This window comes from Poecilia mexicana, unplaced genomic scaffold, assembly GCF_051168715.1.
Source record: "Poecilia mexicana isolate PSO_F unplaced genomic scaffold, ASM5116871v1 scaffold_18, whole genome shotgun sequence".
Taxonomy (NCBI): Eukaryota; Metazoa; Chordata; class Actinopteri; order Cyprinodontiformes; family Poeciliidae; genus Poecilia; species Poecilia mexicana.
In genome coordinates, this window is record NW_028263387.1 from 6,910,144 (window position 1) to 6,931,288 (window position 21,145).

The following is a 21,145-nucleotide window of genomic DNA, read 5'->3' on the forward strand; positions in this document are numbered from 1 at the left end:
GACATAAAGAGATGCAACGTTTCCCTCAACAGTAAAGCAGCATGAAACAGGAAACACAGGGGGACCAGACCAAAGGTTGTGGTGCGCACCTGTTTGCAAGAAAGTAACATTCAGCTGTTCACACTCCCACACACTTTTTCTTTTTGGTTTTTAACAGCAGCACAACGTCATCACCTGAGGATCTACAGCCAAGCTTAAAGACCCTCTGGTTTTGCCTCATCTCTTTTTGACGAGATGAAACAAGAGATTGTTTCATCAACCTGAAGCTCACAGCAGAGCGACTGTCGGAAACACAAAGACACAGCTTGACTTTTTACCTCTCCAATGGAATGGAGTACAGTTAACCTTTAAAGTGTTACAGTTCTGATCTATCTTGTTGTAAAGTCTATTGCCTGTAGTCTAACAATGACAACTTCATTGTTGTGCAGACGTACTGAAACACCAAATCAAGTTTCTGCTGCATTTTCAGGCCAAATGTTGATCAAACTTGTATTTTTGCAAAGCCTTGGTGAATAAAAGAATAAAAGAAGCTACTTAAAAACACTAATCTACCATCTGTTTGGTTGGTAATGCACACAACAAGGATTTCAGTGACAACGCACATTATGTTCAGAGGTGCAGAAACCGTCCCTTTGCACGTTGTAGCTGTTGGACAGGAGATGCGGAAGGAGGAAGTGTAAGGGTGGTCTGCAGAAGAAACCCACTGCAGAGGTACTAAAAAGAAGCAAACAGGATGATTTTAAAATTTTGATCCGAAAACTCCTGATCTCATCCAGAGTTTCTGCTTTAGTTTCATCCTCTCAGTCGAAGTGGAAAGTTTTCTCTGAAGTAAATCGTCAGTGTTGGATACGAGGATGGGTCACACTTTGCTCCGTGTGACACGTTTACTGTGTAAGTACTTCGCTTTTTCATCTGCACTATTTAGACTTTTAAAAAAAAGTGTAAAAAGAGACGACTAGGACAGCAAAACATGAGATGAGAAGTTTTTTTCTCTTTGCTACAAGTTTTGCTTCAGATTAGAAATTCAATTCTTGATGCAACATTTAATTTAATTCATTTAGCTATTTGTAATATGTTTGTTTGACAAACAAGTTTATTTTTTTATTTTTTTTTTGCTTAAGTTCTCAGTTTGCTGCTCTGCTGTGGAGACGTTGAAGGTGACTAAACATTTCTTCTGTCTTTTCTGCTTCCTTCCTTCACTCAGTTCTCATCAGCTTTCACAAGCTGCAGCCTTCCTTTGTAATGCTTCTCAGTAAAATTAATCAACCTATCAACGGACTACTAACTAGTCATTTTATTTTGCAATATTTATTCATACCTTTAAACATTTTCAGATTAGAAAAAACGGTTGGATTTATTTTACTGTTATTTCATTTGGCTGACCAACAGTAAGTAGATCAAAATGTATAAAAACAGGGAACACAAATATGTGATTTTCAAAGTTTGTTTTTTTAAAATTAAAATCTAAAAAGTGTACGATGGATTTGAGTTCAACCTCCCTGTTACAACCAACCTTTGCAGCAACTACAAATGCAATTCTTTTCTAAGTGCTCTGCATGTTTAGCTAATGAAATGTTTTCTTTTCTGTTAAATTGCTTCAAACTTGGTAAGATTAGACGGGGTCTGTCCATGGAAATGACCACAGATTCTGCAATGGGTGTTATGTCTGACGTTGGCCTGTACGCATGTTGATGGTTTGATCCGTGCTGATAACTGAGAAGTCTCATTGCAAATCCAGATTAGCTTAAACTGAACAAATCCACAAATCCATTTGTGGATTTGTTCTCTGCTCTTGCCTCAGAGTTTTGAGACAAGAACAGTGAAGTACTAGATATAAAAAAAATACTAAATATTTTTAACACTGTTGAAAGCTAAACAGGAAGTTGTACAGTAAGCTGCAAGCAAAACAGGAAGTCTGCAAACCCCCTCTACCCACAGGCCTTAGACATCCGCCCGCCAGACTACTGTTTAAAGCAAATGCTTGAGTTGCTCTGGATTGTATCAGACAGTAAACGGAGCTCGATGCAAATATATGTCAGAGTTTTATTTGCCAAAGATTTGGAAAAACATTTAACATTTCTCTTCCACTTCTCAATCATGTGCTGCCCTGGGATGATCTGTAAATACGCATAAAATCATCTAATGCATCACAGTTTGAGGGACAAATGTGAGAAATGACAACATGTGTTTGTCAAGCAGCCTGGGTGCCACTCCTCACGGTGTCTCCATCATGGCTGAGTCCAGGAGCCTCAGTCACTCTGAGCTGTAGGGTCAAAACCTCGTCGTCGAGCTGGGTGTTCTACTGGTACCGAGCTGTTCCTGATCTACCCAACAAGAACTATACGTATGAGCTGCTGCCTGATGGTATCAGTGGGACCGTCGAGGATTCTTACATCCTTCATGGACAGACAGACACAGCAGGATATGCATGTAGAGCCAAAGGAGGAAACCCAGAGGATCTGACTGGTTACAGTGAACCAAAGTTCGTCTGGTCTGAAGGTCAGTTCTGTTTCTCTTAGTCAAAGAAATAATTGTTCTGTGCATCAGAGTTGCTTTGACAAAAAATGTTCATTGTTATAGACACTGTTCTGTAGATGTTATGTCGGCTGTATAAAAACAGCCGACATAACATTCTGAGAGGTGGACAAAATCTATGTTAATATATATATATTTTTTTTAACATTTAAAATTATTTTAAGTCAACTATGTGTTTTACATTAGATTTTTTTATTTGACTACCTAGTTTATCTGTAATGTTTGTGAATTCTCAACACCTTTAAAATGTAAAAAAAAAAAAAAAAAAGAAACAATGTGATTTATGAAACTTTCATTTCCAGTGAACTTTCACCTTAATTTAAGTTGTTTTCTGTTTTACAACTCAGGTTCTCATCCAGAAGCGTCTCTCACAGTGAGCCCCAGAGGAGAGAAGCTTTTCTCCCTACAAGATGTACAGTTAAAGTGTCAGGGATCCTCTGCTGCGTGGAGAGTGAGGAAGTTTGAAACAATTGGATATTCCACGTATTTATCGGACTGCTCCAGCTGGGGGACCATGACTGGATCCTCGTGTCGCTTTCTCAGTCTTTGGCCCCAGAACGCCGTGTTCTGGTGTGAGTCTGGATCAGGAGAGTTCAGCAACGCAGTCAACCTCACGTTACACAGTGCGTCATTAAACATTTTTCTCTATGCACTTAAATGGTTTATAAAACATACATTAAACAGATTTGTTTTAGACTATATATTGTGATATTGTGAGAGTTGTGTGCTGGAATATGCATTTATGGTGTTTGTAATTTATCATATTTTAAGCTCTTGTTGTTTTTGAAGATTTTATCAATGCTATTTTATGCTTAACACATTATAGCATATTTTTGTTTTGTTTTGTTTCGTTTTGTGTTTTGTTGCCATAAAAAATAATGTTTCTTTGTTCAACAGAGCCTGAATCAGTCCTCACTGTGTCTCCATCATGGCTGAATCCTGGGGCTCCAGTGACTCTAAGCTGTAATGTTGGACTGCTATCTGTAGGATGGAGGTTCTACTGGTACCAAGCTGCTCCTGATGGATCACACACAAAATACAATTACAAGCTTTTGCCTGGTAGCACCAGTGGGACAGAAAATGACTCCTTCATCATTCATGGACAGAAACACACAGCAGGATTTGCATGTAGAGCTGGAAGAGGAAACCCAGAGGTCTTCACTGATTACAGTGAACCAAAGTTTGTCTGGTCTGCAGGTCAGTTCTGTGTCTCTTCAGTCAATAACTACAGATGTGATCATTTAGTTTGTTCATGATATTCTCAACAACTCACTATCTTGGCAGCAACAAGTAATTTTGACAATGTTCTGACAATGATTCATGCGATACATGTGGTAAAATAATTGATCATTGGTAAAAAATAATAATAATAATAATCTCAGTCAATGTGAATTAAAAAAAATCACCAATAATCTCATTTTAGCAATGTTGAAAGGGTAGACACAATCTTGAGTAAAAATAAATATTTTTCATTGGTCTCAAACTTGATTTTTATGTCCTTGTTTCTTAAATGCCAGATTCTCACCCAGCAGCAGCTCTCTCTGTGAGTCCTGACAGAGAGAAGCTTTTCACTGTAGATGACGTCCTGCTGAGTTGCCAAGGAAATCCTACTGGGTGGAGAGTGATGAAGTTTGAAAAAACTGAAAAGTCGTCATATTTATCCCACTGCTCCAGCTGGGGGACACTAACTGGATCCTCCTGCACCATTAAAAGTCGCTGGTCCCATAAAGCAGTGTACTGGTGTGAGTCTGAAACAGGAGAGTTCAGCAATGCAGTCAACCTCACGTTACGCAGTAAGTTCTTCGTTTAGTTTTAAAGCCTATAGCATTGGTTTTATTTGTCACTCCTGACAATGTATCCTGTCCAGATCAGCAGTTCATAATGAATAGACCACATATTAATATTAAACATCATCAACAGGCTGTTACAGAGCAAATCTGACAAAAAAAAACAAAAAACCACAAGATTAGATCTAGTTCAAAAATCCCCAGCAGTGTGACAAAGAGGGTCATAGTAATGCAACGAAGCTGTTGTAAAATATATTTGATAGTAATAAAGACACAGATCCATAATTTCACAAATTATTCATTTTATTTCTCCAAAAGTTACACAATGTTCATTACTGTTTTATTAAAGGTTGTTTTGTTTTTTTTTACTAATCAGAACAAACATATTAAGATGTTTGCAAAAGTGGTTGCAAAATATCTGTTGTAATGACAAATACTGCAACTATGCTGCAAACCGGAGAATGCTGTCAAGTGTTGTGATTTGCTTTTGTTCTTGGTTTTTATTTTATATTTTTTGAAGACTTTTCTCAGCTCACAAATAGATTTAATATGTGTTTGTCCAACAGCACCAGAGTCCATCCTCACTGTGTCTCCATCATGGCTGAATCCTGGAGCCTCAGTGACTCTGAGCTGTGAGGTTAAACCTTCATCTGCAGGATGGAGGTTCTACTGGTATAAAGCTGTTCCTGATTTATCAAAGAACAACTACAGATATGAGCTGCTGCCTGAGAGCATCAGTGGGTCGGTACAGGACTCCATTATTGTTCATGGACAGAAAAACACAGCAGGATTTGCATGTAGAGCCAAAGGAGGAAACCCAGAGGATTTCACAGATTACAGTGAACCAAAGTTTATCTGGTCTGCAGGTCAGTGTGTTTCTGTTCTTTCCTGGTTTGGGATGAGAAAGTTTTAATCTTCATTTAGCCCATATAGTGATTTTGTGGCTTTTCTTTTTTGGCATAAATTATATTTTTGTATCTTTATTTAGCAGCTTTAAAATCAAACCTAACTTTCTATGTTTTAGTTAGAAGTAATTGTAAGAACATGTGGTTATTTAACTACTGTCACATGTGTAATTACTTACTAATCATGATTTGTCAAAAGTTCAGTCAAGAATCAGAACCAGTCAGTGGTTCAGATTCTTGGTATCAGAAAATGATACACATTTGCATGATGAAGTATTCGTGGGATCTGACAGCATCTGTCATTGAGTATTTAAATAAATCATTACCAACAGAATTATACTGATATAAGTGCTTAAACACAGATTTTAATGGGTACTTTAAAAGGGTAAAATAAAATAAGTTGAGCTGAAGCAGTTTTATTAGACAGAATATAAAAGCATGGAATGTTTTAAACAGATGTTCAATAACTAAAGACGATAACAGTGAAGATGTTTGTTGGCTGCTTGTCTTGATTATTTCCTCCATGTTGTTCTTCAGATCCTCATCCAGCAGCGTCTCTCTCAGTGAGTCCTGACAGAGAGCAACACTTCACCTCTGAGTCTGTGACACTGAACTGTGGAGGAAACTCTACTGAGTGGAGAGTGAAGGAGTTTAGAGGAATAAACCAGAAGTTATCAGATTGCTCCAACTGGGGGGAAATGACTGGATCCTCATGTACCATTAACAGTAACTGGTACCATAAAGCAGTGTACTGGTGTGAGTCTGAAACAGGAGAGTTCAGCAATTCAGTCAACATCACTGTACAGAGTAGGTTTTTTTTTTTTTTAATGTTGTGCTATTTTTTTTAAATACATTGTTACATCCTTTGGTGTAAAAGCAAGGGATGAATGACTGTAGAGTCTTTGTTGTTCACTGGTGGTAATAGTGTAACTATGTCAAAACTAGAAACATTGTGTAACTATGTTTCCATCTAACTGACTTCAGCAAAAATACAAAAAACAAAAAAAAATCCATGTCTTCATTTAATTTTATCAATGGAAAATAATTTCCAAACGTCCTCTAAAAGTTTTCAGCAGCTGATTTCTGACTGAAGCTTCATTTTCTCTGTCTGGTTTCCAGATGAAGATCTTCTCCTGGTGAGCCCCGTCCATCCTGTGACTGAAGGAGCTTCTGTTACTCTGAGCTGCAGACTGAGAGGAGAAAACAATATTTCTGATGTGATTTTCTATCATCATGACAAACTGATCCAAAATGACAGCAGAGGAGAGCTGAAGATCTCTGCAGTGTCTCAGTCAGATGAAGGTTTCTACAAGTGTGAACATTCAGGAGAAGTTTCACCTCAGAGCTGGATGGGAGTTAAAGGTGAGCAGAGTTTGTGTTTTTTATGAATCTTGACTTAAGGAAACATTTTGAAAATTAAATGTAATATTAATATTAGTTATTTTTAATCACAACAGCTGCATCCAGAACTGAAAGCTCTTCATTTCCTTTGCTGCTGGTTGTTGGGACAGTCAGTGGAGTCGCCTTCATTCTTCTTCTCCTCCTGCTGCTGCTGAGTCGCTTCAGGAACTCCAGAGGTGACGCCTTCTTTCTCTTAAGCTGCATTATATTTATTTAATGTATCCAGACATAGTGTTGAATATTCTTATATTTCAAAGCCACTGTACAAATCTTTGAAACAATCATGAAACAAATTATCTCTTTTTTTTACATTCATGCTGCCTCTTACGGTCAGTATGACTTCATTTTCTAAACATCTTAATCATAAATCATCAGAACTTTCTGTGTGTTTACAATACGTTGTATGTTTGAACACTGGTTCAAGCGATAAACAATAGTTAATAGTTCCCTTAAAATAGCTTGTGTTTAAACTGATTAGCATCATTATATATTTTTCTTATAATATTATTATGGCTTGAGCATCAGGAAAGTTGTGACTTCTATTGGCTTTAGGTCAAACGTGGATTTTGAAAATAGCTGTATCTGTTGGTCACTCCAATAAAAAGTAAAACAAAGACACATAAACCCTGTAGTTTTTTTGTTTGTTTGTTTGTTTGTTTGTTTTACTGTTCTACTTTCTATTATGGATTTAAGGTGAAGTTGTGACAAAATATATTCTTTGTTGGCTTTAGGCTCTGATTGTCTGGGACCCTCTGAAGGTTCTGGAAATGGTATTGTTTACATTTTGGAGAGAAAACACATGAAAATTTCAGTCTGAGTCCTAGTGAATGACAGAAACTCTTGATTTGTTTCAGATCCACGTGAATTCCAACATATCACTTATGCTCTTGTTGACTTAAAACATGGTGAAAAAAAGGGTGAGTTTGTTAAACACATACTTTGTGAAAAATGTTATGTTTCTCAAAGGTTTCGACTGTATTTAACGCAAGTCGGTGTGTGGATATAATCAGGTGAGCCTGGGGAACCAGTGGGGGGCGCTGTTTACTCTGCTGTGAAGACAGGAGCTCCAGGAACCGCCAGCAGGAACGTTCAGTGATTCTGAAAAAGTCTGTCAGGTAACAACAGTTTTTAAGTTACACACATCTGAGACCTTCAAACACACCGATTGATGTTTTTATTTCTTAAATGTTACGACTTTATTCTTTTTATTTTTATTTTTTATTTTTCTGTAATGATCCACTACAAAATGTACAGAACCGTGTTTTTAATTTGTAAACTTTATACAGTTTGTGAATATTTTTCATCATCACTTTGGGTTAAAAACAAGCTGTGCGGAGCTTTTTGAAAAACAAAATAACTGATATCAATTATTAATTTTATTGCTTACATTTGTTTTCTCTCTTCATTCACAGGAAAACGAAGCATTCACATTAGCATTAGCTAATGTAGCGGTTTATCCTGAAGTGAAGCACAGCTCTGGATAAAGATTGAAGACCTTAATCCCGGATGTGACATAGTCGTACTCTTACATCTCCAGTTTAACTGTCATTCAGTAATTTTCTGTCCATTTGCAGTGTGTGCAAACAGATAAAATCAGATTTGTTAGAGATTTTTTGGTATTATCATTTTGTTATTACTTTAGTTCATATTCAGTCTAATGTTAATTAATAGTTAATCAACATTCAGTCTATAGATTATTGTGATTTTCAGTTTAAAGTGTTCTCTTCCTTCTGTGTGTATAAACTGACCTGGAGGTCACATCTGCCTGTTCGTCTTCATGTGAAACAGTTATCTGTGAGTTTCCCAGACCTTTAATTATTTTTCCACAGGTGCCTCCTTATCAACCGGAATACTCCCTACCTTAGAAACTGTCTGTGTGCAGTAGTATATTGTCTCTGCTCTCTTCCTTACCTATCCTCCCTCTTTTTGCTTGATAATAAAAGACAAGCTGTAACCAAAGGTCTTTAGAACGCTCTGTGAATGGCTCGGAGGAGCAGTTTGCTGAGTCTTCTCCTTTTGCAAAAGCTTCGCCATAAAATTCATATACGTTGTCTGTGGTTCTTTTATGAAGGTTCGAGAAAAATACCTATCGAGATTCAATGCTTATGGTGGGATTTTTAGGCTCAACCTAAACTCTAATTTCAGTTTTGATTAGAATTATTTTTTCTTTGTATGAATCAATCAGCAATTTGTTTTCACTCTTGATTTTAAAAAATAAACGAATAAGCGTTCCACATGCATAGAACTGTTTAAAGCAGCAGGTGTTAAAATGTCCAAAATCTTACATGTCCTCGATTCTCTGAATTTAAATCCACAAATTAAAGTTGTATTTCATCTGTTTTGCCAGTGGTTTTAAAAGTTTGCTTTATTTTCTTATTCACTTTCTATTAATTTGAAATAGTTATCTCTGTTTTGGGTCTATTTGTCATGACGGGTTTAACGGATTTCACCCACATGCAGGAACACCAAAGAGACGGATGTAAAAATGAAACGTTTTATTTACAGCAAGCAACAATTAAAGGAAAGCTGGTCCAGAAAACTGCTCGGCTGCTCTCGGTGCACTGAGAAGATAAGAGAAGCTTGGTGAGTTCAGGTGACTGGGAAACGGGAGGTTGTGAATGAGAATTAAGTAAACTTACTGGCTCAGTGCGTTCGAACGGCTTGGAGGGGGTTGGTTGGTCCTGGAGTTCTTTCTAACCTATAGATTTGCTTCTCCGTGGAGCTTGGTGGTTCGGAGAGTGACGTTGGAAGGCAGACAGGGAGGCTTGTCCTTGAAAGCGGCTGAGTCTAGGTGGAACGGCCGGTCGGAGACTTCTGAATGGCTGGCAGAATCTTACAGTAACAGGTGAGGTTTGGCTTTCAGGCATCTATGGGGCAAGATCCCATGACGTCGTGGGAGAAACCAGTGGTCAGGCAACCAGATGTGGAAGGATCCTGAGGGGAGCAAAAACCCACAATGAAGCACAACACAAAAAACAGGCAGATCTCAAAAACTCGGAGCAAAACTCTGAGGGGCCGGAGGTACCATCTAAGGTTGACACTCTGGCGTTGAAGTACCGGCGTTCCACCCTTCTTATGCTGCCGTCAATTAGATGATCAGCCTCCGGTGAGAGGATGACATCATCAATGAAACCACAGCCCGCCACCTCTCGGACTCCATATAGTGGGGAGATAACTCAGCAACCAAAGGACCACCTAAACAAAACCCAGAACCTAACACTATTTACTTTTTTGTCATAAAGAAAAAAAAAGGAAGGTGGTTAGATGATATCTGGAGAAATCGTCATGAATGCTCATTAAATCAAAGTTTGATCTGGAATCAAAATTGAGATGTTGCATTAATAAAATACAGATGGCTCATTTGTGTTTATGCATTACTGTGTGTACGAGCGATTGTGTGCAGAGGCGTTCTAGTTTTTTTGTTTGTTTTTTTACTTTTGAGTCATAGCTTTTCAAAATCACTATAAACAAACTAAGCTGGTGCTTGATCTTTATTTTACCGATACATTACATAAATAGTGACTAAAAGGTTGAAGTTTTTCTATTCTGTCAGTTCCTCATGCATCAAGGAAGCGTGTGTCCTAAAGATATTTTTGTCTTTTTCTTCACAATAGCACATTCTTACCTCTCTGCAGATGTAATTCTTGCAAAAGGAAGATATTTTAATTGAAATTTCTACTTGATCTGTGGGCCCAGAAGGGAATGGAGAACATTAACCAGACTCTCTGACAGAGTTGCAAGCATTTAGTGCAAACTTAAACGCCATCAGGGAGCCAGTAAGTGTTAGAAGATGGTTGCATGTGATAAGGGGACATTCTTTTTCTATTTTTTTGGTAGAACAACTTCATGTGGTCAGTGTTTTAAAGGAAGGAAGTAGAAGGAGGGTTGGACTGTGACGCTAAATGAAGATATGTACCGTCTCAGTTCCCCATTTTCATTAAACTTGTACTCTCTGCTTGTCCTTCTCCACTCGCGTTCATACAGAACAAGTCAGATCTTGTAGGTTAGGATGGGGAAAACCTCACTCTGTTGGGTGACTTTACTTTGTGAGTACAATTTGTGTGTGTGTGTGTGTGTGGGGGGGTGTGTGTGTGTGTGTGTGTGTGTGTGTGTGTGTGTGTGTGTATGTGTGTATGGTTGAAATGGCAGTGTGTTTATCAAATGTATAATATGTCTCAGTAAGTTATGATGTTTAATGTCTAAAATCTGCTTTTTAGTGCTGCATATGGTCTTCAATTTTGGACATGCACAAGGTGACGTAACGTCTTTTTTTATCTGTTACTCTGGATCTTCACACTAATTTTACTCTTAAACCTTTTCCAGTTGAATATGTTTTGGCATAACACAAGTACCCTTGCATTCATTGTTTACATCTTGTGTTTTTTGTTGTTTAATCTAGATGTTCAGTTGACCCATGACCCCAGTTCATCCACTTTATTTCTTGGAGAGTCCGTTACCTTCACATGCAACATGACAGCAGGATACGACTCTAACTGGCGCTACGTATTCCACCGAAACGGTCAACACATTGTCTCCAAGTCAGATGTTTCAAAGTTCCTTCAACTCGACCTAATGACCGACCTGAGCGGGCGATACCAGTGCTCCGCTTATCATAAGGACTCGCCAGGGTTCATCAAGCAGAGTAACAACATCACGCTTTCTGTGGCAGGTATGTTCACGTTACCGTCTTTGCAGTCGGGTTTGGCATCAGAAGCATCACAAGCTTAGGCATCTGACATAGAGTTTGGATAGAGAGTGCAGTTTGAGTGGTCTTGCTTGAAGTTTCCTTAAGTCTGCATCCTATTTGATGATTTCATTTGTAAATTTCATGTTGGAAATGTTGAAGTTATGAAGGAACCAATCGTATGTTGGATCCTTCATTTGAGCAGGATGATGTCAGTGTTGAGGGTGGGAGGGGATATACATACATTACCTACATATATGCATTTTTCCTTGAATGGTATTGTTGACTCAAGACCTTCGCTTAGAGGCGGGTCTGGAGGGGGAGCATATGCGGCCATGTTCCAGCACTCATAGATAGTATCAGCTTTTCTGCTGCTGTTGAACTGACCACAGTGAAGCCACTTTGGGTAGTTGCAGACTGAGTTGAGCAGCTAAGTCTTTTACAGAAGTGACAAAAAAAAAAAAAGCAGAAATGCTCAAGCTGTGGAGCTTGAGCAGGTAATGAAAACATTGCATGCTGTTTGCACACATCCTGTGCAATATCATTTTCTTCTTAATTCAAATTGTTTCTCAACTCCACTAAATAACCTCTGCAACATCTTAGAATACTGTTAGAAAAAAAGAGTGTTTGAGATAAAACTATTGTGAACATCTCTTTCCTATTTGATGTCGTCTGAATGTTTGCTAAAAATCTGGAGCTTAACACAAAAACAGAACTGTGACTGTTTGACAGTCACAAAATACGACTAGGACGATAAGAAGCCAGCTTCCTGCCTGACCAGAAGGTGTCATAGTTGGGTTATTTCTGTTAAGCTGTTCTCAACTCAAGGGTTTCCATGGAAACATAAAGGAGATAAATCATTCTAAGATGTCTTAAAGTAAACATGCTCTGAGATAGAAATGCACTTTTTGCGAGTAGCCCAGTAGGCAGTGCCTGTTCTGCTTACTGATCACATAATGCCAGAATGGGATAATTTCTTATTTCTTTACTCATATTTGAAAATATATGCATCCTAACATTAATATGCATTTTCATGATTGGCACGATTGTCATAATTTTGTACATTTCAGTTAAATGGAGGCCCAACTTTGAATAATACATATTTTCCTCTTGTACAAAGTTTTTCTTTTAGTTTTGGGGATATGTCTGACTGTGACATCTGCTGTTCTCTTCGTCAGTGTCAAACTAGGACTGCAGGAGGGTTAAAGCACATCTTAAGCATATTTTCCTTTTGCAAGGTCACCTATCCAAAGAAACCTTTGAACTTTCAGAAATGAGAGAGTATAGAGCAGGGGTCCCCAAGCTTCAGCCTGCGGGCTGGATCCGGCCCGCCTCCTCATTTGGTCTGGCCCCCTGAACAATACCAGAGAGCATTCAGTGTTTTTTTTCATATATATGTGGATTTTTCTTCAACCACCAGGGGGGCTCTTGAGCAGATATGAAACTTAGTTTCCCTCAATGGAATATATACTACTCAGTACCAGTCACCGTTTCGCTCACGGCTTTTTTCCATTTGCATTCTGGGTAAAAATCTATCTACAAACGCGAATATGTCGTCGGCAGTAATCCAATGCCCCCCCCCCTCAACAAAACTTTTCTAAGGTTTCTTTCTCGAAAAACTAAGACCGGCCCCCGACCAGAAAAAGGAACACTCATGTGGCCCTCGCAGGAAAAAGTTTGGGGACCCCTGGTATAGAGTAAAGAGGAGTGGACTGAAATCCCTCCTGAGATTTCTGGAAACTTGGTAACGCTAGGGTTTTACCACCAGTTACTCACATTTTGTTTGAGGATCAACTACTTATTTCTCTCAGTGAAATGCTAATGAATTCACAAATTCTGACTTTTATTTAACGTTTATACATATAAATAATGTAAAATAATGAATTAAGTATGCAGCCTAAACATAATTTTTTGATGCTGTTTTTTTTAAATATCTATAATAATAATAATGTAAAACAAAACTGCTTTTAAATAAATCAGCCAACAGGCCTACAGCTACTGTGACTGCAAACAGGAAGACCATTTCAGAGGACAGACCGACTGAACTTACCTGTTCAGTTCAAGACTCTGCCGGATGGAAGTATGACTGGTTCAGGCACATATTCTCTGAAGTCCAGATTGAAAGCAATGTTGTCAAAAACACCATCAACATCCACCGTGGAGGCATCTACTGGTGCAGAGGAAGAAGAGGAAGCCCAGATTTCTTGACTGAGCCCAGTGAAATGTTCTACATTGAGAACACATGTGAGTTTCACAACATGAAGAAAAGAACATGAGCTGAACAGTGTTGTTTGGCATTCACAGCTTAATTTTTTTCTGTACTCAAACCATAATCAGTGTCCAACCAGGCAAATGTTGCTTTGCAACATGACTGGAGTCAGATATACAGCGGTGAGGCAATATCCATGAGCTGTGAGATAAAGGGAGGAGGAAACTCTAAGTGGGAATACGAGTGGAGAACAACAACTTCAAAGCCGCCATCAAGAGAGAGAACATTTCATATTAGAGCCTCTGTTTTCTCCAGTGGTGACTTCTGGTGTAGGGGGAGAGCAGATCCATTTTCCTCAACCGAGTGGAGCCAAACATGCCATCTGAGAGTATCAGGTAAGTATTTATTTTCGTTTTTTTGTGTGTCTTTTGGTAATTTTTTCAGCAAATGATGCTTTATTCTCACCACAAATAAACCACAGATAAACCAAGACCCACGGTGAGGGCCGATAAAAGACTCATACCAGTAGGGGGCAACTTAACTCTCACCTGCTCTGTGGACAATCCGACTGAGTGGAAATACTACTGGTTCAGACACACTGGCAACATTTCTGAAGTTCAGACCGTTGACGAAGGAAAATCAGAAAATGTCATCAGTATCTCACAGGGAGGAGTGTACTACTGTCAGGGAGGAAGAGGAAGTCCAGTCTTCTTCACTGAAGAAAGTCATCGGATCACCATTGAGAAAAGAGGTAGGTATGATGATGGCTGTTAGCATGATCCATGACTAATCTTTAACAATTAACCACTTTTTCCTCACCTGTATTGTGTTTTCACAGTTTCCAATATGGCTTCTGTTTCTCTGGAGCCTGACTGCCCCGTGATTTACTCTGGAGAGACGATCACTGTTAGATGTGAGATTTCTGGAGGTAGAAACAACGAATGGGTTTATGAATGGAGCAAGCCAATATCAGATACATTACCAACGAATGAATACCGAATTGTTGATGCATCTGAGTCCAGCAGTGGGAACTACAGGTGTTTGGGGAGAAACAAGCAGGATCTGTATTCATCGACCGAGTGGAGCGACATCACGACAGTCACAGTTTCTGGTGGGAATGAATTTCATCTTGATCCAGATCCCATTATTTTCATTATAGTGTAAAACATAGACCTTTTTGGTTTCATCTGTACTTACTGTTATAAAAAAGATATTATTTATAAACAGACCTCGAAATGTTGTTTTGCTGCAGCACAAGAACACAATTCTACCTTTTAATTGTAGTACGAATGTAGTATTTCAGTGCAGTGTTAACAAACTCTTGCTTGTCTGAAGACTTTTGGTGAGTGACTTGAAATGAGACAAGAGTCTTCTTACACCTGTCCAAATAAACTGGGCACATTCTGGTGAGAAAGATCACCAAGAATCCAATCCTCCCATCTTAACCAAACCATTGCTAAAACCTTCTGTCGATTTGGTCTTTGTGGAAGTGTGGCTTGATGAACATAGTAGCATTGTTGAATTTTGCCAAAGCATTCCTTACAGAGTGGCATGAACATGAGAAATACCATTGTGGACTGCTCATCTCACAAACAATAACCTTTTCATCAAGCATGCTGGAAGAAGCAGTCTACTCTGAAGAAGTTTTTCTGCATAAATGGAAGGATGACAGTTGACAAATATTCAGAAATGTCTCACGAAAATTGCTTAAGAGTGCCTTACATTTCAGACTAAAGGAAGACCTTATAGATTTGTCTTTTAATCAAGAATTTAGGAAATAAATATCAGTTTGGACAACTGTCTGGAGTGGTGTAGCAGGACCCTTGAATTATTTTTTTTAAATACAGAGTGAATGTCAGTTTTGTTCCTACAACAGTTAACGAGCCTATGAGTTTAAACACTAAGAATATTGAGTTTCATAGTTAAAAGCATTTATTCCAATGTCATTAAGAAACTGATGTTTAATTTGCAGCTGCAGTGTTTTTTAGTGTTTATTTTTGTTCTTTTTGGTCTTTTTTAACAATAGTTTACCTCTTTATCTCAACAGAGCAGAGACCGAAGGCTCAAATTATTCCTGACAGAGACTCAACAGGGGGCACTGTGACCCTAACCTGTTCTGTTAAACCATTTTCATCATCATCATCTAGTTGGACTTACTACTGGTACAGAGTCGAGATCGCCTCTAAACCTGTGGAACTGAAATCTGATACAAACGGAGAACTCGTTACGTCAGAGAATGGATTGTATTTCTGCAGAGCAGGAAGAGGACGTCCAGTTTACTACACAGAGTCCAGTCAGTCAGTTACTGTCGACATACCTGGTAGGTGTTTCAATGAGTTAGTACATCAATTTTTGAGGTTCAAACAGAAAATAATCCTTATCAATTTTTTCATTTAATTTGGAACAGCGACAGACAAACAGAGACCTGTTGTGACTCAGCAGCCAAACTGGCCTATGATGTATTATGGTGAGAAGGTCACTCTGAGATGTGAGATCCAGGGACAACCTACAGATTGGGTTTTTGAATGGATGACATCCAGTGGGGCTGCACCATCGACCCAAAGTGACATATTTAGTTTAGATTATTCATTTTCTGAGTACTACTGGTGTAGAGGCAGGAGGAAGAGTGAGCCACAGAATGTCACTTGGTGGAGCGCTCCCTTTACAAGCAGATATGCTTCGTGTAAGTTAAGTAACATTGTTTTTTATGTTAAACTAGATCACTCATTTAAATTCTTCTGGTACTGAGAAACTTTCTTCAACAGCACCAACGTCAGTCCTCACTGTGTCTCCATCATGGTTGAGTCCTGGAGCCTCAGTGACTCTGAGCTGTGAGGTTAAACCTTCATCTGCAGGATGGAGGTTCTACTGGTATAAAGCTGCTGATTTATTACCTTTTATGGAGTTCGCTGCACGCAGACGTAGGAGTTTTTACTTTCCCAGTGGATACAGGTTTGAAAACCTGCCTGGCACTATCAAAGGGACTGTAGAGAACTCCTTCATCATTCATGGACAGAAACAAACAGCAGGATTTGCATGTAGAGCTGGAAGAGGAAACCCAGAGTATTTGACTGATTACAGTAAACCAAAGTTTGTCTGGTCTGCAGGTCAGTCTTGCTTCTTTTCATCCACATGTTCTACATTCACTCAGTTTAGAGAACACTCAGTCCAAGTAAAACATGTTTAAAAATACAATTGACAAATTTTGGTTTAATATGAACATATTGCATATAGACAATATTTTCTATGCAATTTAGTTCACTGTGACAAAAGCATGTAAAGTAAGTGTTGCATGCTATAATAGCATTTTTGAATTAATGTTGTTCTTCAGATCCTCATCCAGCAGCGTCTCTCTCAGTGAGTCCTGACAGAGAGCAACACTTCACCTCTGAGTCTGTGACACTGAACTGTGGAGGAAACTCTACTGAGTGGAGAGTGATGACTCCTAGCAGAATTGATCCCTGGTCTTCACGATACAGCTACTTCAAGGAAGTAAATGGATTCACAACAGAAATGAGAGCTTACTGGCCCTCTACTGCAGTGTACTGGTGTGAATCTGAATCAGAGGGGTGCAGCAATGCAGTTAACATCACAATACATGGTATGTTTTCTTTATTTCTTGTTTTGATTTAATATAAATTGTAATATTTCCTCACTTGTTCATAGTCCTAACTTAGAAATGTTGTAATTGAGTAAAAGAAGAAATTTGCATCTTGAAATTTTAGATAATTAAAAAATAGATGACACTGTACATTATAAATTATCAAATATTCTCAATAGTTTTTAATACAATGATCTCCGTCTTACATAAAGGTCTGCTGTTTTCCAGATGGTGATTTAATCCTGGTGAGTCCTGTACATCCCGTTAATGAGGGAGATCCTGTCACTCTTGGCTGTGAACTGAGGACAGGGAACTTCACGTCCACTGTGGGATTCTACAAAAATGATAAACTTATCCAGAACACAGTCAGAGGAGAGCTGAGTATCCCTGCAGCGTCGGCTTCAGACGAAGGTTTCTACAGGTGTGAACATTCAGGAAAGGCGTCTCCACAGAGCTGGGTGGCAGTTAAAGGTGGGTTTTATGAATGTACTTTAAATGTTTTTCATCGCCTTCCACTTTGACATTGAATGAAAATGTGTAACTCTAATTTGTGCCTCCGTTTTGTTTCTTAGCTGTTTCTGCTTTGCCTGTAGCTTTAACTTTAATTTTACTGCAAAGACTTTTACAGGAGAACCAAAAACAGGCAGCAATAAGACAAAGCTGCTTGTCTGATTATAATATGAAAGAAGCTCACGCTTTTATATGCATGTGAACTCTTTTTTTCTTTTTGCCATCTAAAAAATCATGTTCTCTTTGAAACATATTCTTTATTTTCTTGACAGCATCAAGTTCTTCTCTTCCGGAGTCGCTGATTATTGGACTAGTTGTTGGTTTCCTGCTGACTGTCCTCCTCGTCATCGTGTTAGGTCGGTACATTACAAATGTTTTCTGCCTGTTCTTGAATGTCAACACAGTCATTATCTGACTTGTTCTGTATGAAGTTATGTATTTTTTTGTCCACAATCTCTTTATTTGGTATATTAACTTTCGATCTCTTCTGCAGCAATTTTACGCAACAGGTAAGCAAACCTTTCTTTCGTTTTTGCATTTTACTACAGAGTAATGTTGGAAAGATCTTTAAGTTTGAAAAATGTATAAGCAAAATGACTGTTTTCCTAAATTAAATGTGTAAATATATATATTTATATATTTCAGGCTTTCTCAGTGTCACAGAACCGAGACCTCAGGCACAGCTCCTCATCAACAGGATGAAACGCCAAACCAGATATACTCGTCTCTCCTTCAAGGTCAGTCCTCACTAAAGTTTCAATAATTATTAACAATCCACTGCTGCTTTCGCTGTAATAATAATGTCTTTATATATTCATGTGCGTCCATTCATTTCTTCAGCACAACCCTAAACTCAGCTCACAGTTTAGTCCTAAACCGAACCCCTAACCCAAAACCAGCATCTGATATGTGGCCTGTGCTTTCACCCCCATAATCAGCAGAGGGTCCTCACAATGTAGTATTTATTGGATAAATGGGTCTTATGCTAAATAAATGCTAAAACACACTAATGAATATATATGCATAACACATGTATCCAACATAATAACTATGCTGGAGCCATTTAGAGGCTAAATTAGAGACATTGTGGTTTGTCACTGTCTTCATTTCCACCCTGTAGGTGATTCTGCCGTTTATGAGACAATCAGAAAATCCGGTCAATGGTAGGAGTATAAACTGATTCATGAAGGATGACTGTGTATTTAAAATAAATGACTTTTAGTAAAATAAAAATGTAATCCTTTCAGATCAAAGAGTGAATGAGGACAAGAAAGTCAAACCTCACATTCCACTCAAAATGAAAGGTAAGTTCACTGAATGTGGGACGTTAGAACCAGAGCTGACTAAATAGAAAACAAAACAACTACAGGTTCTGTAATAATAATAATAATAATAATAATAATATCATTAGGATGTGGAAAATAAATCTGACTACACTGATGTGAATTTAGACTTAGCGAGTGAAGTTTTCCTGTTTATTCTTACTAAATATTCTGGTGGAGTTTATAGGATCCTCAGGTCACTTTGGCCCTTGGTCATTCTGTACACTTGTCTTCTCTCCATATCTCGGTTGCATACTTGTAAACAAACCATCAGGTTTATGACAGCATAGTATTATAGTTTTATTCTTAAACCTTCCACACTTCATATCATTTATTGTTTCTTTTTTGTTTCAGATCCATAAAGTTTGCCATCTGAAGTAAGAAATGGAGCAGAGGAGAGTTTTCCTAATTAAGATGTTAATTAAAATCATTGTGATTTTGTTGTACTGTTGCAGCACACTGATGAACCAGCTGAACAAATGCATGCGTTTTCAGTTAACTATTACATATTCATGAATGTTATGCTTATCTTGATGGTGCTGGATTATTATAATCTCAAAACGTCACTATAAAAAAATGGAGCAGCTGAATGAATTTTAAATATGAGCTTCCATGCTAGGTATTTTTTTATTTCTTTTTATTGTATTTTCCTTTTATATTTCAATAGCATTTTATGAAAATACCCTATTTGTGATTTCCACTGTTTTGTTTGGCTGTCTTTAGTATCTCCTCCAGCTGGACGTCTGTGGTGTAAAAACATGTATTGTCTTCATAACTATTCATTATAACAGAAAAAGTATCAATGTATAATAAAGTTAAAAGTTTTTTGTTTTTATTTTTCTTTTCATAAATCACTGTGGATTGTATCTGTTTTCAAAACGTTCACATCCGACAAGACATTAAAAGTACGGTACGCACATTAACACAAATCAGTGAAGTCAGGTGATCTGTATTTTTGCACAAGAATATATTAAATAGCAAGAATGACAAAGCATCAAAGAAGAACATATCTTAGGTACATGACCGACACCTGTTTCAATCTAAAACAGTTTGTATCTTTAGTATTATTCCTTATTATTCATTTTTGTTTTTTTAAGAATAAATTAAATTGATCTGTTGCATTATTTTCCATTCAATGAAGCCATGGACTCTCTCTGTCTGCCTTCGTGGCTCCAGTCATGTCACAGTCATCCATCAGCTCATCTGAGACACAATTACTGACTCCCTCATCACTGACCCAGAATCGGAAATCCAGAGGGCGGTTTTAGTGCAGCACCAACCAGATTAAATGATTTTAAGCCTGAGCTCTCTCCTGGATCCAGCTCTGTTCATCCTGGTTGGTGATGGTCAGCAGGTTATTGTGAAGGTTATTAAAATGAGGCATTCTCCCAGTTAATCTGCTCCTTGATCAGCATCGCTATCTGTTGAAGAGAGAATAAATACATGCTGCTTTGCTGGAGTCATGACCTCATCTTCGATTTTAGTCACTTAATATGCATCAGCTAATCAGCCGTGGCAGCAAGAGTCCCACAAACGCTTTAGACTGAACAAGTTACAAGATAATAACCAGACCCATCAGTTTCTGTGACTTCTCAGTAATGTCACAGTTTCAAACCCTCAGTCTTTTCTCACAAAGCTGCATTTAAAAGGGATGTTGCTTCTGTAGTCTTTAGAAAAAAAAAATCAAGACAATACCAAACAAAAATATAGCTTAGACTGAGGTAAAAATCAAGGCTTGAGAAATGTGGTCTCCAGAGGGGTCAAGACCAGCATCACTTTAGAGTGACCACAGTGATGCTCTCTACCTGGAAGCATCTTTACACAAGCAGCAGAAAACTCACTGGGCTCTGAATAACCAGAGTCCAGTGGTTCTGGCCAATGAGATGAGGCTGCTTCATCTGACATGAAAAAAGTTACAATTTCAAAATCACAACATTTTTCCATTTCGTCGTTCTTCCATTACGGAAGGTTTTGTTTTGTTTTCTTTTCTTGTTTGTCTGGTCAGAGATAAAGTGCAGGTCGAATCCCACCAGGTCACGAGGAGCCGCAGTGAAAACACAAGTTTCCTGTTAGATGTAAACTTTATCAGTTTAGCTTAATGTCATGTGCCAGCACTGAAGCAATCACATATGACCGCGCACGCAAGATGGGAATAAGATTTCAGCATCACACCTCTGATCTAAAAACAGCT

The 21,145-nt window shown here is 38.3% G+C and overlaps 1 protein-coding gene across 1 annotated transcript; it reads left to right on the top strand.

The window, feature by feature from the left end:
• The first annotated feature begins 486 nt into the window (after positions 1-486).
• On the top strand, positions 487-20,075 carry LOC106911423 (uncharacterized). The gene is made up of 30 exons (XM_088015999.1): positions 487-891; positions 1,122-1,157; positions 2,200-2,499; positions 2,883-3,158; positions 3,433-3,732; positions 4,053-4,328; positions 4,889-5,188; positions 5,765-6,034; positions 6,347-6,589; positions 6,685-6,804; positions 7,360-7,398; positions 7,483-7,631; positions 10,632-10,674; positions 10,846-10,881; positions 11,028-11,297; positions 13,293-13,556; positions 13,650-13,916; positions 14,003-14,272; positions 14,360-14,632; positions 15,569-15,841; positions 15,929-16,204; positions 16,287-16,628; positions 16,853-17,122; positions 17,351-17,593; positions 17,905-17,988; positions 18,126-18,141; positions 18,278-18,369; positions 18,753-18,795; positions 18,880-18,936; positions 19,309-20,075. Coding segments are annotated over exons 1-29 (5,409 nt in total). The 5' UTR covers positions 487-854; the 3' UTR covers positions 18,881-18,936; positions 19,309-20,075.
• The last annotated feature ends 1,070 nt before the right edge of the window (positions 20,076-21,145 follow it).

What these genes read in the sequence shown, in the direction of transcription:
- LOC106911423 (XM_088015999.1), top strand. Translation starts at nt 855, where the DNA reads ATGGGTCACACTTTGCTCCGTGTGACACGTTTACTGT. An exon ending in AGTCAACCTCACGTTACACA is followed by an intron (nt 3,159 to 3,432) that starts GTGCGTCATTAA and finishes TTTGTTCAACAG; the next exon opens with AGCCTGAATCAGTCCTCACT. An exon ending in AAAGTTTGTCTGGTCTGCAG is followed by an intron (nt 16,629 to 16,852) that starts GTCAGTCTTGCT and finishes GTTGTTCTTCAG; the next exon opens with ATCCTCATCCAGCAGCGTCT.